Source organism: Saccostrea cucullata, unplaced genomic scaffold (assembly GCF_032062105.1).
Source record: "Saccostrea cucullata isolate Sc308-1 unplaced genomic scaffold, CSIRO_AGI_Scuc_v1 ctg6454, whole genome shotgun sequence".
Lineage (NCBI taxonomy): Eukaryota > Metazoa > Mollusca > Bivalvia > Ostreida > Ostreidae > Saccostrea > Saccostrea cuccullata.
In genome coordinates, this window is record NW_026920701.1 from 74,191 (window position 1) to 92,862 (window position 18,672).

Genomic DNA, 18,672 nt, shown 5'->3' on the forward strand with positions numbered 1-18,672 from the left:
GTGAATAAAGCATAACAGCACATACTGTATGCGGAGAGGTTTTCACCCCATTTTCTCCCTCTTTCCCCTACCCTTATTTGGATGAATTATAAATAGGCCTACGAAGTAACTAGAGCAAAGCCCATCATCTCTCTCTCTCTCTCTCTCTTGTCTCATTTAGGAAGTGATTATAAATCACAAGTGTTCTGTAAATTTCTAAAAAGATTTCCTCATTTTTAAATATTGAGAACGATTTAGTAAATATGGACAGGTGCAACTGATTCAATCTATAAAAATAATAATAACCACCCCCTCCTTTTGTCATCTCAAACTTCTTATGTACTAAGGCCATCTTTAAAAATTATTTTGTAGCTAAATGTCTTGCATTTTTCTTCTTTCAGGCATGATCAATTCTGGCATGGGACCAAGCCACTTCAATGAATTTTTAACAACCTGCGATATTCCACCCACCAACCAGAAAACCATTGCAAAAAAGGATAATATTATAGGCGATATTATAGAAAAGGAGGCCCAGAAATGAAATCCTGCATAAGATCCCTCCAGAAGGAAGTACAGATGTCTGACATAATGGAGTGCAGCTATGATGCTGGTTCAGTTTGATATCATAACGGTTATCAGATATGATAAAAAAAATTAAAGGTTACATAACAATAGGCCTAAGGGTCACATTGCTCACTTGAGCAACCTTGGCCATGCTGTTCTTCACAAGATTCTACCTCTGTAATATCTAAAGTGATCCCGCCATACCTCGAGGGTCATGATTTCAAGAATTTACACTATCCCAAGATGCTTCTTTATGTGTTGCAATTTCTCTGGCTCAATGGTTGTTGAAAAGAAGATTTTCAAAGATTTTCCTTAGATACATAAATGTAATATTTGGATTCCTTATAACTCCGTTTTACCCAATAACGCTTTGTACCAAGTTAAGTAAAAATTGGCCAAGTAGTTCTTGAGAAGATGTTGTCAATGTAAAAGTTTACAGACGGACAGGCGACGAACAAAAGGTGATAAGAAAAGCACATTTTAGCTTTCAGCTAAGGTGAATCTGAAAAGGTTTAATAAAGGTATAGGTGTAAAATTATCAACAAAATTGCTTAATTGCAAACAAAATTGCTTAATTGCAAACAAAAATATCAGCTGCATGCAACTTTAATTTATAGTTATGTTTTCAAGTAAATCAATTGGCTTTTTTTTTGTTAGATTTTCGAAATTTGTAAGTAAATCATGTCCCGTGTGACAGATGACATAATAACCACTTACCTCAATCTGTTAGCAGCTCAGCCTGACTTTTCTTCAATATGAACAAAAAAATTTTCATGATACAGGGCATGGGACACTGATTGGGAAGCAGACAGGTAAAATCCTGCAGTACGAGATCCGAAGCAAAAGCTGCAGTGTTTGTGACCACCATGGAGAGGACGTGATACCAGTCCATCAGTGTTCAAAAAACTGGGATGGATCAATCAAGGCGACGGAGCCAGATATGGCAGTGTCCATGCTACATAGAACGAGAGATTTCGGCCATCCAGTACAAATTATCCATGCTGACAATGACTCACCCTATCTACTTTAAAGTTGGACTTCCCTGGACTACAGAAGAAAGATGAAAAAAGTCATATATAAAAAAGGGGTATATCTAAAAAGATTTAAGCATTAGCTGTAAATGGAAGGAACTAAAATCGCAATCATTAGTAATTTCATTCCTGTTCAGATGCTTAATGTATACCCTGTCCAGGGCTAGAACAGGCGATGATGTTCAAGAAGGCCTATCACAGATTGTACCTCACCTTTTGGTGACCATGCGAAGTGCAGTGACTGGTGTACTTTTAAAATAGATCCAAATTTCAGGTATATATTGTAGAACGAAATTTATATTAAATTCATAAAAAATATTAAACTACCGGTATTTATGGTAATTTCTTGGTATTTAATTGAATCCATGGATTTCAATCTTTTATTAACAAGATTTCTGATCAATGTGAATACATCATACATAATTCATCTGATTTGTTTCAACACAAATGTATGACATAAATTTACATTTGCAATTTTATTTATATATATATAATGCTATATTAAGCAATACATACCTACAACCATATAAATAGGATCCCTCATGTCATTAGATGTTTGACAGGATTTCTCAATGATGTCATTAAAGGTTGATGCGAAATCAATTTATTCAACACTTGCTGTTAAGTGGGGAAAAAGATTCACACATTAAACTCCCTTAATCCGAAACAGGCACAATAAAAGTGCGTCATTACATAAAGAATATATAACAAGGGGCCCATAAGCACCTGGGTATCATGTAACAACTTTCCAACAATTGAGTTTGGTTTTAAACCAGAGGCCATGAAATTCAAATTTTGAAAGAAACAGCTTGCTTATTACAAATATTTACTTAGCATGCTTACTCTAGTTACGTAATACTGTACCAAGAGGTAGATCAGGGTAACAAAATGCACTTCCACTTTATAACCAGTTATGTACCCCATCCAACAGGAACCACCGACTCGGGGGCCAAAAATTTAAAAAAATCTTGGCAATTTTATCATAAATTGGAAATGTTTACAAAGACGCCAATGACAACAACGACGACAGACAACAGACAAATTTTGATCAGGAAAGCTCACTTGAGCAGAAGACTAAAGTGAGCTAAATATGATACCTGAATTCTTTAAAATATGTTCAAGTTAAAATGTGTACTAGTTTTACATGTATGCGTATTTTTATCATAACAAAAACATAATAAGAACCAAAAAAAGATGGTCTACGACATACCCTTGAGGGAAATATAGTTAACAGAGCAATATTAAGAATTTTTATTTCCATCAAAAAATTATGAGGTAGGAATTACTTTTCTTTAAGATTTTAAATATGAACTACCAAATTTTAATTGCAACTTTTGGGTATTGCGCCGCCTTCCTACACCAGACAATGAAATATGTCTTTTAAATTGGAATAATTTGAGTAGTTACTCCATGATCCTCCATAAATTTATTAGTGAGTGCTTAATCTATATTCGAGGTTTCATTAATGTATGACATAAGGTTCTTACAAAACAACGTTTGTCTACGGAGTTTTTGGACAACCCTCGTATATGTAGAGTTGGAGTTAGTTAATTAATAGATTGAAGCTAATGTTTCAGATAATCATCTATTGGAGCTAAGATTCGTTTACAATAAGTGTGACATTTTCAGAAGTCGAGAGTGCTTTACTAGGATTTAGACAGTACATATGCTAGCATAAATATAAAAACTTTTGTTTGTACTGTGCATCATCAATGTATACATGTATATGTAAATAAATCAGTGCATTGTTTACTGTCTTTTTATTGATTTACGAGAATTACAAGGATTTATTTATCAGGGATTTATACCAACAATTGGATAAGTATATTGAAATCACCTCTAACTGACTTACTAGTAGAATGATACGGTTGTTTCAGTAAGTATTTATACATGTACGATAAACCGTTTATTTTTTTAAAGGGGATCAACTGAGGAGCCCACAAAAATCTTGAAAACCTACAGAGACAAATTTTTGATGGGAAGAAAATTGGACATAAGCGAGGTGGATGAAATTATTGAAGGTGACACGTCTTCGATATTTGTTGGACGTAACAACCTATGGGAAGACACAAACTCGGAGGTTAAATTGCTTTCCAATATTCGATTTCCGCTAGAAGTGAACTTTCACGGGGAGCAAAGTGAGGACTTAGGTGGTCCTAGAAAGGAATTTTTACGACTGGTTCTGGCCTACTTAAAGTCCTCCATTTTGGAACCAGGAGTACCAGTCAAACTCCGACGAAACGGTGCTCTCATTGAAAATCAAAGCTATGATACTGCAGGAGTAATTGTAGGTAATGACATGAATATTTTCCTTAACTAAATTAACACTAGCAATTATTCAATAGTAACTCTTTGCGATAAATACATGTATAAAATTCGTTGATTGGACTTAAACCATCCATCACTGAAAGAAATTGGAATACAAATACGATAATTTATAATTTTAGGTCTCAGTGCCCTTCAAAATGGGCCATGCGCAAATTTCCTGGGATCTCTTATGGACAACTGGCCACAGTCGGAGCCATAAGAGTATGCCCTGCTCAGGAAAGGACTCGAAAGAGTAGGAGTATGGCAGGTTCGGATTTTGTAACTAATGCTATTGTTATCTGATCTAACGACAGATTTCAATATGGCTGTTAAATATTTTAAATTTAGTTTAAACTAATGATAAATATTGAGGCCTTAACTTTTTTTTATTTGTATTAAAGCTCATCAGACAGAAACCGTCCTTGTTATATCTCTTCCGAGAGCAAAGTGTAAGACTTAGTGTGTCTAAGTTTGTAAACACTTTAAAGCCACGCTTCAGCGAGGATGGAACTAACAAAAGGTCCAAAGAGGAGAGAGTATACTCTTTCTTCATTAGATTCATAAGAAATGTTGCAGGTAATTACAATTAAATTCAGTTTGATCTGACAATAGAGTAAAAGATATTTGGTATTTGAGATTAATAATAGTAACAATGAACTAATTAATTTCTTTTACATGCATATTTTAACTGTATCCAAATATCTGTTTATTAAGCTTATACATTCCTAAAGCCAGAGTGTATTTTTTCAGCTGGAAGACAAGGAAGCTTAACGCTTGGCCAGATTTTGGCTTTTGCAACAGGTTCTGAAGAGGAACCAGTTCTTGGTTTTGAAATTGAACCAAGTATCCTCTTCAGTGAACTCTCAGGCGACCTGCCAACTGCATCAACCTGTATCAATCAACTAATTCTTCCGTTGTCAGATAAAAGTGAGGAATACATGATAGACAGATTCATGTGGGCATTCTCAAATACCTACTTTGGACTCCAATAACATTGATTGGAAAAAAAAGTTCTTTTGTCACTGACAGTGTATTTCTGTATTATTTTCCAGTTTTCCTTGTTGATTAATGGATTTTTCGTTTGTACAGACACGTTTTATGAAAAACGTTGCATTTTTGTCAAATATCTTATATTTTTTTCTCAATTGACTTGGAATTTTGGACTACAATGTAAACCTTTTCTAATAAGACAGAGAAAAATTCAAAATTGATATGGATAAGATTTTCAGTTGTATATGTAATATAAGCAAAATATAAGCAAAAGTTAACAATTTTTTTTAGTATTTGAACACAATCAAAAGTCGCATACTCAGTGATTGCGAGATATGTAATCGTAGGTTGTTTCTTTCGTTTGTTATTGAGCCTTCTTTATAGTTTTACTTTGATTAAATAAAGAAGAAAATGGTAAATGTCAACATAATCATTCTTTTAATTGACAATATTGATGCAAGGCTTCTTTCCATTCCACGGCGTCTGTCCAATTATTTGACAGAAACATTTGATGAGCAAATATATCAAATTCATCAGGTCCACTTCTGCTGATAGGGTGTTGAAAAGTCTGTAGTCTTCTTCTGTCGTTTTGGTCAGACAATCAGTGCTACCTAGAACAGTAACGATATCAAGGAGTGGGTTGATTGAAAAAAAAAATTAAAACAAACTAGAGCCGAGCTCGTTGCAAAGCAACGAGTAGGTCTTCCGTCCTGTTTGACCGAAAGTAACTTTCTTTTATGAAAAAAAGACAAATGAAGTCCAAAAATGATTTCATCCTCTAAATTTATGTTTATTATTGCAAAATTAAGCCATTTTTGGCAACTTCGAGGGACGGAAAATTAAAATTTAAGCTTCCAGTGACATATGATATCCAAAAACCTGTCAAGAACAGCAAAAATATGCAATTTTTTACTACTTCCGGTTTGGGCCGGAAGTGACATTGCCGGACGTATTTCGACGACCCAATTAGATAAAACTTGACATTTTGTACAACTTTGCTTCTTTGACGTATTACAAATTCTCAATACTTTTTGAGACATAAAGGAAAACTTTTCGGCTCCTCTAGGCCCTTCATTTTAGGGGCCAGCCCTTTTTTCGAGATATCATTTGAAAGATCGTGTGATTCTACACTTCTTTTGTTCTACATGTCTTTACAAAATATTTCTAGGTAAAAATTTATCTTTGAAAAAGTGTCAAAAATTTTGAAATTCTTGATAGGACTATTTTCGCGCCATATCGAGCGTCGGCGTTTCGTACTTCCGGTAAAAATGATATACTGAATTCACTTCTCCAAAGGTTGCTCTATCATCACTGAAAATTTCATACCTCTATCTTCAACGATTTTTGAGAACATTGCCGGACAAAGTGACCCTCTAAAAATGACAAAATCGCGAAAATCTCCGAACCGGAAGTGACGTCATCAAAATAAAAAAAAATTATTACTAGATTTTTAGATGTTTTATCAGACCTGAAAGTTTCATGAAAATCCATTGAGCCGTTTCCGAGAACTCGCGTGCACAAAATCGGTAAGAAAAAATAAGAAGAAGACAAAGCAACGAGTAGGTCTTCCGTCCCGTTTGACCGGATGTAGCTTTCATTTTTAACAAAAATGAAAAATAACACCCAAAAATGGTTTGAATCCTCTAAAGCTATGTTAATTAATGCAAAAATAATCCATTTTTTGCTACTTCCGGTTTGACCAGAAGTGACGATGACTGACGGAAAATTAATTTTAATGCTCCCAGAAAAACTTGTCAAAAACGGCAAAAATACGTGTTTTCGGAAACCGGAAGTGACGTCACGGACGTATTTTGACGACTCCAATAGATTAAACTTAACATTATGAACAACTTTGCTTCTTTGACGTAATACAATTTGACAATACTTTTTGAGATATAAAGAAAAACGTTCGGCCCCTGTGGGCCCTTCATTTAAGGGGCCAGCCCTTTTTTGGAGATATCAGATGAAAGATCTTGTAATTCTACACTTCTTTTGTTCTACATGTTTTAACAAAATATTTCTGGTAAAAAGTTATCGTAGAAAAGGTGTTAAAATTTTGAAATTCTTGATAAGACTATTTTCGTGGAAAAGAAACCTAAGAATAACAATAAGGTTTTCCGCTGAAGACGGAAGACCTTAAATAGTGGGAAAGAAACCTAAGAAAAACAATATGGTCTTCCGCTGAAGACAGAAGACCTTAATAAAAACACTGAATTAGTAGGATGAAAGTATTTAGTACCATTTTCTGATAACTGATGTATAATATTAGGCCTTCCAGCTGGGCATGATGCCTGTCTGCTTTGAGATACATAATGGTCATTCCATTGTTCGAGTAAATCATCAAGCTCTTTTTGAATAACAGCGTAAAGCAATAACGAAGACTATACCTGTAAGGATTTAAAAGGTCTGATATATTCTTCTGAGCAAACAAAATGTGTAATGTTTGAACTCTCTGAAGTTTTCAGATAACAGTGTCGCATGCATTAAAATAATACACGTATTTGTAAGCAGCATATTATCAAATGCTTTAATAACTCACAAATTTGTCACATTTCCTCTATGAAATAATCCAAACAGCTCCAAGTCGTGAAAGAAACGTATCCACCACTCACTTTTTAGCCTTCTTAACATGCTCCACCATGCCTCTATCCTCTGCAAAAATATATCAAAACAAGTTTAAAACCAATATTACGTCTCCATATGAGTGAAAAATTCTCAAGAGGGACGTTAAACAATATACAATCAATCACACTTGATTAAATGTTGACTTTACAACTCTAAAACTATGCTGTCTCGCAAAGCAGTCGCCAGCTTCATGTCGAAGTGTGCATTGAATTGCACCCATATCTGAATTTTCCGTTCCAGGATCAGCTTGTAGTATGAGAGGAAATCCTAAATATTGAAAGCATTTAGTTTGATGCAAAATTAAAACAGAAAATGAAACTCATAATTATGAACACGCTAACATACTAACCGTTTACAGCTCGTATACATCCTATGAAATACTGAACAACAACTGCAGGGTCACTGTTGGTTGAACCCGCAGTTAACCACATCAAACGCCGAGAAAATCTGCAATAGTGTCGTTAATGAGCATTTACATGTATAATATAAACTATATTCTTTATATATTGTTCAATAGTCAATTTTTTAAACATTTTTACCTTCAACATGGAAGACAATTTAAATGTTGCAGAGGAGGGTCTGATAAAAATTTTCCAGTCGTTCTATTTATGACAGTCAAGAAAGGTTACTTGTTGTTTTTTTTCAGTTTGAAAAAATTTTATTGTTTAAAACACAAAAGGATTAGAAACAAGTTCTTGCAACTTACAAGTTCTAAACACCATTCAAGGAAGGGGAATTTTGTTGTTGTCACATATATTTTACAACATCTTCAAGGACACATTATATATTATATACTATTAACCTTAAAATCTGCCAGGTCTCTTGAGAAAAAGATACCTACCCGTCAATGCAACCATGGATTGAAATCCCGTATGGCTTTAGTTTGTCGTAACTATAAAGAACATTGTTTAAAATTTAGTTTAAAACAATCTATCAAAAGCACAAACTGGTTAATGCATATATATTTAGAAACATTGCATATGTTTCTAAAACACACCCATCGACATGCCACACATGGTTAGGTCCTAGGCTTGAGTACAATCTCCTGTTAATTCTATGACGACGACGATTCTCTACTCCAAGTGGATCAACTTCTCTCAAAACAGTCATTACAGTGTCTCTGCACAGACACAAAAGAAGTGATTTAGCATGATACTCATTGGTTAAGAGATATACACTTCCACCCCCTTAATACTTTATATACATATTATATTGTTTCACTGTGGTGTTTTCTGGTAATTCGGGCCCGATTCCACAAGATTTCTATACACTGTAGTTATCATTTTGTTCATCATAGATTGAAATGAAGTAATATGTATCCCAACAGTGATATTCATTCAACATAATTAATTTTAAATTGAAAATTTCAACAAATATCTTCAAAATACTCTAAAGTAGTCTGTTTTCTAGTATTTAAGACTTAAAATAATGAAATAAATACCTGCGGACATGTATTCCTTCGCGATGTAAAACACCAGTTAAAAATCGGTAGCCAACGGTTTTTGGATAATCTTGCGAAGTGGACTACAAAAAAATATTTTGGTATAGAGTAATTTTTATTTTTAAACATTTACTAGTATATATTACTAACATATACTTCAAAAAGTAAAAATATTTTATTGCAACATTATGACGAAGGAGTCATAGCACATTGCTTTAACTCTCATGTGCCGGGTTGTTACTCAGAAAATTCAATTAAAAATTCTGTTGACATTTCCTTGCAGGGTCAGACTAGATATGCTGATAAGCATCCAAGTTAATAGGAATCATTAAACAATGTATATGCTGTGGAAATGTATGTAATTATCACGTTTAAAAAAATAACCGTCTCACTTTTTATACCTTTTTTAAACACAATATGATAAACTATATATAAACACACTTATGAAAATAAATTAAGAAAAAAAAAGCAACACTACTAATAAAACGTTAGCTCTTTCATTATCATCTTAGGACTTTTACATTCAGTTTAAAATAATGACGTTGTAACGTTACCCCCCCCCCCCCCCACACACACACATACATACCTACTTGTATATTTACCTTTACAATGTTTTTCACGTCCGAAACTAAATGGGCAGTTGGACCTCTTCTTCTGGGCTCGCCCAGTCTTTTAAGCCTTTTCCTAATTGCATTTTCGCTATCGTAAATATTTTTTCTTTGTAAAACTTTGACTTAGTATAGAATATATATAAATATATAATTATGTATAAAATACATGTTAATTTTATGCTTATAGCTCGATCTGTTTAACCATATTCAATATAACCAAATAACCAACTGAACTTTTCATAAAAGCGTAATTTTGTACTATATGTACATGCATGCAAGACATTAAATTTCATACCTTAATTTGATATCTTATTTTTTAGTAAACTGCTCATTTCGCGGTAGGTATACATTCGTTTGGAATATTCGATTAGAATTTCATTTACTGCAAAAAGATAATAAATCATTATATATAAAAACAGCGGATCTAAAAATCAAAATACAGTTATAATGCTTTGTGCTAATTGATTTCAACTTACCAAAAGATCTTGGCGGCATTTTTTTTTACGTGCAAGTCTCGTACGTTTGAAGAGGCATCTTGTTGGGGCACAAAGAAATCACGTGGTCTTGTATTTCGAGACTAGGAAACAAGGATGATTTACGAACCAATTAAAATAGGAGAAGGGTACCAGTGAGGGGGGAACATTTAAAAAAAAAATAGATATTTTCTTTCCATTTTGTTACTTGATACCACCTTTAGATGTAGAGTGTACATGAAACTTTTCCTGACACTTTACACAAATTACGTTGGTGTAGAGTGTACATGGAATTTTGCAATGAGCTGTACACTTTGTGGATGCGCTGCGTTGGACGTGTCCAAGGTTATTTCCGTTTTTCAAAATACTTGAAAAAAGCAACAAATCAAAATTAATGAAAATTCTTAGAAACATTTTCCCTGAGAAGATAGCATTTTTGGGCAATGACAGAAAAAGAAGACACAGTTTGCAGCATTGCATTCTATGTCAATTGACTCATTTAAAAGAGTCTTAATGCCATTCCTCAGCAACAACAGTGAACAAAGATCTTATAGAAAAGGTAAAGACCAAATCATCAACTACAATAGTCCATTTACGAGATAACATGTTCCAGCAGGATTCCAACATTTACTTTGTACGCCAGTCACGTGATTTTTATTAAAATCTGGGGCGCATCACTTCCGGTGATATTGTTGACATTAGAAACAATTTGTCTGTTTCGATATGCCTCACTACTAGATAGAATGTTCTATCGTTAAAATGATATTGTCCTACGGACCCGGTTTAACGATAGAATTCGTTCCGTGTATTCGTAATGTAGCAAAAAGAAACACGGGCGATAACTCGCATAGTGCATTTACTAGGAACAATCTAGAGAGCTCCGAATGTAAACATGGAGGTAATTTGAATCGAGAGAAAAACGTTGAGAAAATTAATTGGATTTTCTTATTTATATGGATTATTTTTTTGGATAAAAGGCATAAGCAATCTCAAAAAGGTTTGTTTTGATTATTTTGGTAGTTATTCCCTGTGCAAATCATTTTATATTCTTCAAAATCGTTTCGGAGCGGATCCGCTCCGATTCGCTACATTGCAAGTATATGGGACGTATTCTAACTGTGGTGAGGGCTTGTACCGAGACACAGTTAGATTATTCTAACTACCTCACTACTACTGCGTTGTTGAAGGCTGTACAACTGATTCTCGGAAAAGCGGTAGATATGGCTTTATGGCCGATGTCGATTTTTTCGCATTTCCCTCTTCAAACCACCCAAAATCCGTAAGAAATGGTTGGACTTAGACGCTGCGAATTTTAACCATCTCGTCCCGACAGAATAAACTCTAAATATTTTGTTGAAGGCAGGCCTAGTGAGGCCCACCCCGAACTGTATCGATATAACAACGGCTGTATAAATTTCCTATTGGGACCCGTGATACTGCTTCAATTGAGAAAAAATCCACATGTACTAGTACAACGATGGAAGCCACGCTCACTAGTGAGTCTCCTCACGCACCAAGGCCTACACCAACGGACTTTCTCGTACATCTATGTATTATAAGACATTGTAGGTCTTCTTTTCATTATTTTAAACAATCTTACTGAGTCAATTTATTCCCAATAATTTTATTATTGTACAAATGATTTAAAATAAATTTAATTTACGGTTTTATAATAGTACATGTAGGATGAACAAGAACAGCCTTTCCCATTCCCAGTACAGAGAAAAATTACTGTTCAATCAGTAATGGCAGTAGAACAAATAGCAGGTATGTTGACTTATGCACAGCTTTTAATTTGTAATATACTTTTTATTTTTATACCATTACTCATAAAATGGAGTCCAACAACTGCATAAGCTGTGGTAAATTATTTTCATCTTTAAAAGACCCTGGAAATAAGAGAAGCCTCTCTTCTAAATTGGTTAGAATAGATAGAACTGTGAAAAATGTTTTGCAAAAAAGACTTGGGTGTGAAATTTACCCCAGAGCAGAAGAAAAAGATATTTTTGTGCCCACAATGTAGTTGGACCATTTATTCATTTGCTAAATCCCAAGAAGCTAGTGCACAGGCCCTCAAAAAGATCAAAGAGACAGCTCATGCCAGTTATGGACCAACCTACCTGGTAAAGAACTTAGGAGTCCTATGATCACACCAAGGAAAATTAAAAAGTTGCGAACTGTGTCTCCACAAAAGGTAAAACTTTGTGAAATTAACATAATTTCAGATTTTTTTTTGTATATATAATTGTAGCTAGTTCGAGGTCAGGGGTTGGGTCCCTACAGCTACAGTACTACAAAATAATCTAATATTTCTTTGCCTGTCAATGAATTTTTGTGGGAATCTTTTTCTTTAATTTACATATTTCAAAATGTATAATTTCACACATTCCTCTTAATTAATCAATTCACATTAGATGAATTGTTAAAGCCAATATAATTTTTTGTAGCACCAACAAGTACCGTCAGAAACAGGGGAAAGCACGTCCTATACACTAGATGTACAGACTAAAAATAAAAGGTACATGTATATATATGCTTGTATTTAAACTTTTCAGATGTTACCAAATTTGTGATTTTTTGAAATATCAATTTCAGAAGTTATGACTGAATGAGCTATGTTCAGTACAAAGTTAAATGTAAGTGTGTTTTATTTTTTATATACAATTTATTTTATATTCAATATTTTATAGTTAACTAAACCTGAATTAGATGTCAATAAGGCATTTACTTACCTGAGACTAAGGCAGTATAAAAGGAAACTGTTTATGATTACCAGATCAGGAGCCCTGAAAGCTTTCTCCACTCTACTGAAAGAAACTGTTTAAGAGGAGATGGGAATTCTTTTGAGAATCGAAGTTTGGGGATCGTTTAGGTATTGAAGAGTGGAGAGAAGTTCAATGGAATGATTTCCTTGATGAGATGAAGGTGCATTGTCCTTTACTCACTTCATGTTTACTTGGGGCACAGAAGAGACAGTGACACTGCTACACCTACCATAGGAACAGTCATGTCCATCTTGGCATATCAATACAAACCTAAGAAAATGGCAAACTTGCAGGAGTTGAATGCTTGGAAGTTGTAAACGACAGGTATGTATTAATTATTAGTATTTAATCACCGACTTAAAACTGGTTTTCCATGCTAAGAAATTTTCAGGTTTGTCATCAAAGTTCACTAGTTTGTTAATCTTTAGTTCTTTCTTAAGAAAATTTGTAAACTCGCTGTGTTTTGATGCAAAATTTGGGGAAAGCATCCTCGTCATCTGTTTATGACTAGGCTTTTTAAACCACTTGTTACACACACACACCCTCCCTCTTTCTCTCATACATTCTTAAACTACATTCTTCAACTATAAGTTTATAAAAGGCTGATATATTATATAAACACTGAAACATTCCCAAAAACTGTCTTTGACTTCTCAATTTGAGTCAATCTGCCACAGACATAGGTAAGAAGTTAATGGTCCACCATTGATTTGTCATCAATAGCTAGAAGTTTCAAATGTGTTTGAAATATTTCCCCCAAAGTTGTAAAAGGAAGTTTATTTTTCTTGCTGATGCCGAATTGAGATTTATGCCCCCAATGTTGAAAGCTGCTATAAGAGCTGTCGTTGTTTTCTACTGTTCTAGAGAGAATTATGTTTGTTTGTGATAGCAAGATGTGATTTTCCTGTTTCAACACCCAAAGTTTTTAAATACAAGGAGAGGTTCGGGATGGTGATTCTATGAGGCTTTTAAAACCCATTCTCTATCTTTGAAAGAATTTTTTTTTTTTGCATTTCATTCATTTTTCTGAGAGATTTTTGGCCTCTGATAATGCCTTTTAGTCATACTTTTCTCTTTGTCTGAAGATGCAAAAAATCAATATCTGACATGTTCGATGTTGGCCTCGATTTCTTACTGGTAGGTATTCAGTTCCTCTTAACATAATTGATTGATGATGTTGGAATAGTTCTTGCCAGTTGCTTGTTACTCTGTCAGTCCGAAAAAAATCAAACTGTATTTTTTGTTTCTTGCCTGCAACTATGTATACCCCCACACCGAAGGAGAGGAGTATACCGTTCTAACCATGTGTGTCTGTCCGTAACAAATTTTCGTCGCACTTTTCTCAGCAACCCATATATCGAGGATGCTTGAAATTTTAACACAATTTTCTCTTAGGCATGCCATACTTTGGGATACTTTTTTGGTCAAATCAAATGTCAACTTCCTGTTTGTCTGTCCGTTTCATACATAAAATGTTCGTCGCACTTTTCTCAACAACTACTCATCGCAGATGCTTAAAATTTTAACACAATCTTCTCTGAGGCATGCCATAGGGTGGCATATTTTTTTGGTGATTTTTCCTGTATGAAATATCATAATTGAACGTGTGTATATTAACATGATAATGTTTATGCCATATGGTGGAATTCATTTTTATATGAATCTGACGTCAATTTCATATTTTTTCCGTGTATCATAATTGAACGTGTGTATATTAACATGAGTATTGGCTCACAGATTCTTGTTTTACCTTGTTCATTCACTTCATTTCTGTAGAAACTTTTTTTTTATAATTATATTTTATTTATTCAGTCATACATGTAATCATAATTTAGTCATATCAAACATATGACGCCATGGCTTATGAAAAAATTCAGTGCTTTGAAGTTACCAGATATCCCCCTGTTTTAGAACAAATTTAGAGATTTCTCCGTCAGATTGTGAGGGGGTATTACAGAATATAGTCCTTTGTACAGGTCAACATGATAATAAATAATCTAAATATATAAATGAAAATAAAATCAAATTATTTTTTCAGCCATAGTGAAGAAACCACACCAGTAAAAATGACATTCTTCGATTTAAAATTTAAAAAAATCGTACACAATGAAAAAGTACTTCAAGCCAACTAGAAGAATTGTATTGCGGATGAAAGCATTCTGTTACTCTTTAGATTTTTCAAGGTTGTCCCTTTGAGCAAAAGTGGCTGCCAGCAAATCATTGATGTTTCGCAGGATATAAGGAATTTTAAAAGCAAATTCTTAACCTCTTATTTTCAAAGAGGTCTCTTGCTTTTTCACCTTGATAAGGAATGAAGTAATTTGGGCATTGTTTTGAATAACTAGGACATTATTCATCGCCCGGGGAGTGTCCCGGCTGAAGAAGACTTTAGAGTCGTTGTGTATTCATAAGTATATAAAAACAAGACACATTATAAGATGCATAGAAACAAAAAAAATACCACCACAACATCACACTGTATTTAATATAGGGTTTCCAAACTTTAATCCAATATTAAATAATTTTATTTGGTCCATTCCATATTTTAGAATTATTTTATACATAAATTGAATATAAACATTTATCATACATACATATGTACATATATAAATGAATATCAAATAACTATCCGTACCTCAGTGTCAGCTATTTCTAAATACGTTGTGTTTCCATTAGTAAACTCTTCAGAATTAGAGGCGCGTTTGGTCGTCACACTGGGACAGCATGGCGTTGCGGATAAAACAAATGATGCCAGTCTCAATCCAATTTTAAATGTTTCAATGAGTGCATTTGACATTCTAACTAAAGACTAGAAGAACTAAAACACGTGAAAAAGAGCGAAAATCCTAATGTTATCGTCCATTAATAAACAATACGGCATTTCCGATGTATGTGTATTTTCTTTAAATGTACCTTACGACAAATAGATACATACGATCACAAAAAAATGTAAATTAATATCCTTGTCATCTCTACTCTTGATTTAAATCATGTCCACAACAATAAAATATTTCATATTTATTTTATTGGATTATGTTCATCGACATTCAACCCATTTTGTACATGTCAGTGTTACGTTTGTCCCTGAAATCCCCCGAGATTTGTACATTCTGCGACTTTCACAAAAGAGCGCACTAAGAACTATAACTCTTCAGTAGTGGAAATAGAACGTATTATCTGTTCGTATGTCATTGCGAATTCTAGCAAAGCCTATCAATGCTTTCGGCTGTCCAGCCCTTATTCTCTTCATAGCGGGAACCAACCTCACGCCTTTCTAAGAGTGGTGCCTCTTTAAGAACTGTCGGCAACATTTTTCCGTGTATCGTTTTCTCTGTTTATCAGATTTTCTTTTCGTTTTCGGAATCATTCAGAACAATGGCGCCGAAGTAGAAAGAAGGAAGAATATCAACTGCAGGGTATAAAATGTGTAGCAAACAAGAACCGGGTCGGATATTTGTTCGTGTTGAGGTTCAGCATATCATTTTATATAGAACTTGAACTATATAAGTAATTTATGCGACGAATACATTAGTATATTTCAGTAATTTTCAAAACAAAAAAGGTTTTCCGTTTAGAATTTTCCGGCCCGGCCCTGATTTTCCTTACCCTGCCATTTTCAACACATTTTGTTAAAGATGCAAATGTTAGAACAAAATATAGTTCAACAGGGATTGTATAATTTTTATTAATCAGAATTCGTATTCATATGATGAAATTAAGAAAAGAAAAGTTTTGCCTGCCATCGTAACTTTTCGGCAAAACAAAACGTGCTTCTCCGAGCTCGCTAGATCTATGCGTTTGACAACTCCATCGCACGTGTGTAGACCAAGGCTAATGTTGGTCTTGCGGACATAGGTATGTGCACTGTTTGTTAGGAGACTGGGTGACCTTAATGCTACGGACTCACAAAACATCCGTTCCATAATTAGACAGTGCAATTTTTTTTCAAGAAAGTCATTATAAACACTATTAAACATATTAAATCTAAAAGTAGAATATCTTTTGATATGAGGTAACCCATATCTATTTTTGTTTATTTATACAGTCTACCCTGCTATTCCCCCTTTTCACGCACAGTGACCACAGCAGGCTTTTACGCTGGGTTTTGTGCACGTGAACTGGTACTCATTCACTTGATATTTGATTTGGCGAGATAACACTGCGATATTTCTGAGAGTTTATACACACAGATTATTTCCTGCATTTTTCGTGTTATCTTCATGATCTACGAGGATGGATTGCACGGAGGACAGTTTTGTACAGCAGCCGACGAGAGGATTGAGGTAAAAAAAAAACAGAAATGCTGGAATATCTCCATTTTTAAAATGGCCAAGTCACAGAAGCAATGCATGCCTTGTAAACATTTATCAAATTACAATGTAGGTAGCACAATAAACTGATACATACAATACATCATCCTTAAGATTCTTGCGGGTATCTGGGCGGGGGTGGGGTGGGGTGTCGAGTTGGGAGATTGGTGGCAGACCCCCCCCCCCCAAAAAAAAAAACGAACAAGTCTTAAAAGGAGTTTACATTATTTATTATCTAACTTTAGCCAAAGGCTCAAGAGAGCTTTTCTGTTGACATTTTTTCCGGCATCTTTCTAGTTGTCCGTCTGTCTGTAAACTTTTAATTTACATTTTAAACTGAAACTCAAGATCCACAAAGTGAGACTTGGCCATTTTCAACCAAATTTGAAACAATTAAGTATCCATTGTTATTCAACTTTGTCTATATGAACAAGGATGAAGGGTCAAACCTTTTTCCAAGGGAAGAAATTTAAAAATTTTATGGAAAATTATTTGCATCTTTCAAAATATCTAAAAACCATATGTGCAGTGCTCCAAGTCACACTTGCTTTTAAGTTGCTAAATGGTAACCTAAAAAATTTTTTGGTTGCGATTTCAGAATTTCTTGTCGCCATTATCAAATATTTCACTTGCAATAAAAAAGGACATTTTGTGAATAAAACTAGTAAATTTACACAAGGGTATGTATTATGTCTTTATTTAATCAAAGATATTACTTATTACTGTGACTTACGTCTCCATATCAGTGAAATATTCTGGTGAGGGACGTTAAACAGTGTACAATCAATCAATCAATCATATTACTGTGACTTAAGATACAATTTGCTAGGTTGAAAGAAATATTTTTAATAAATACAGTTGTACAGTACATAGAATAACACAAGTAGTTTGATCATTTATATAAATAAGATTTTATCAAATGAAAATACAAACATGACAAATTTGACAGTTTTTGAGACAGTACTTTACCAGCTGTTTGTCATATCTACGTACTACTACTACGTAGTACGTACCTAAACCATTACACAGTCTCGCCGATATATGGCTGAAATATTGCCGATTCGGCGTAAAACATTAATCAATCAATCAATCAATCAATCATTACACAGTCATTATAATATTGCCAAAACACTTTTTATTAGCATGCTTCATTGTGTTATGTAAGCAATTGACTAAATGCTTCAATAACAAGGTCAAGTTCTATAAAAAAAGTGTACGAAGTTTGGATGCCATTCAATCAGGGACATTATGTAAACATGTCCCTGGTTCTATAAAACTTTATGTAAGTCATTATTACAGCATCCTGTCATAACATTACATGATCCAAATCCATGCAACGCTTTAATAGTGTATTAAAGTAAATGTCTTCAAACATTTTTCTTTATTGAGAATCTTGATAAACGTAAATCTCGATCCCGATCTTAAAATTGGACGTTACCAGCCTAACTTTTCACAATCGCAAAAATGCGCGTTTGTTTTTATTTCTAGTCGCAAAATCAATTTTTTGGTCGCAAATGCGACCATTTTTGTCCCAACGTGGAGCACTTTTTGTCCCAACTTGGAGCACTGAATGGTG

At 34.0% G+C, this 18,672-nt stretch overlaps 1 protein-coding gene, 1 long non-coding RNA gene and 1 pseudogene across 2 annotated transcripts; 2 read left to right on the plus strand and 1 right to left on the minus strand.

Moving 5' to 3' along the window:
• Positions 1–355: 355 nt before the first annotated feature.
• Positions 356–1,861, plus strand: LOC134255977 (uncharacterized; annotated as a pseudogene).
• A 1,583-nt stretch (positions 1,862–3,444) lies between these two features.
• On the plus strand, positions 3,445–5,301 carry LOC134255953 (uncharacterized). Its single transcript, XR_009989640.1, has 4 exons — positions 3,445–3,865; positions 4,022–4,149; positions 4,283–4,457; positions 4,632–5,301. It is a non-coding gene; the product is annotated as an uncharacterized LOC134255953 (long non-coding RNA).
• A 2,105-nt stretch (positions 5,302–7,406) lies between these two features.
• Positions 7,407–9,655, minus strand: LOC134255988 (uncharacterized). The gene is made up of 7 exons (XM_062738588.1): positions 9,540–9,655; positions 8,938–9,020; positions 8,494–8,616; positions 8,338–8,388; positions 7,846–7,943; positions 7,624–7,763; positions 7,407–7,523 (listed from the first exon to the last, which is right to left on the minus strand). Exons 3-7 carry the CDS (start codon positions 8,604–8,606, stop codon positions 7,407–7,409), a joined length of 519 nt encoding a protein of 172 aa, XP_062594572.1. The 5' UTR covers positions 8,607–8,616; positions 8,938–9,020; positions 9,540–9,655.
• Positions 9,656–18,672: the final 9,017 nt, after the last annotated feature.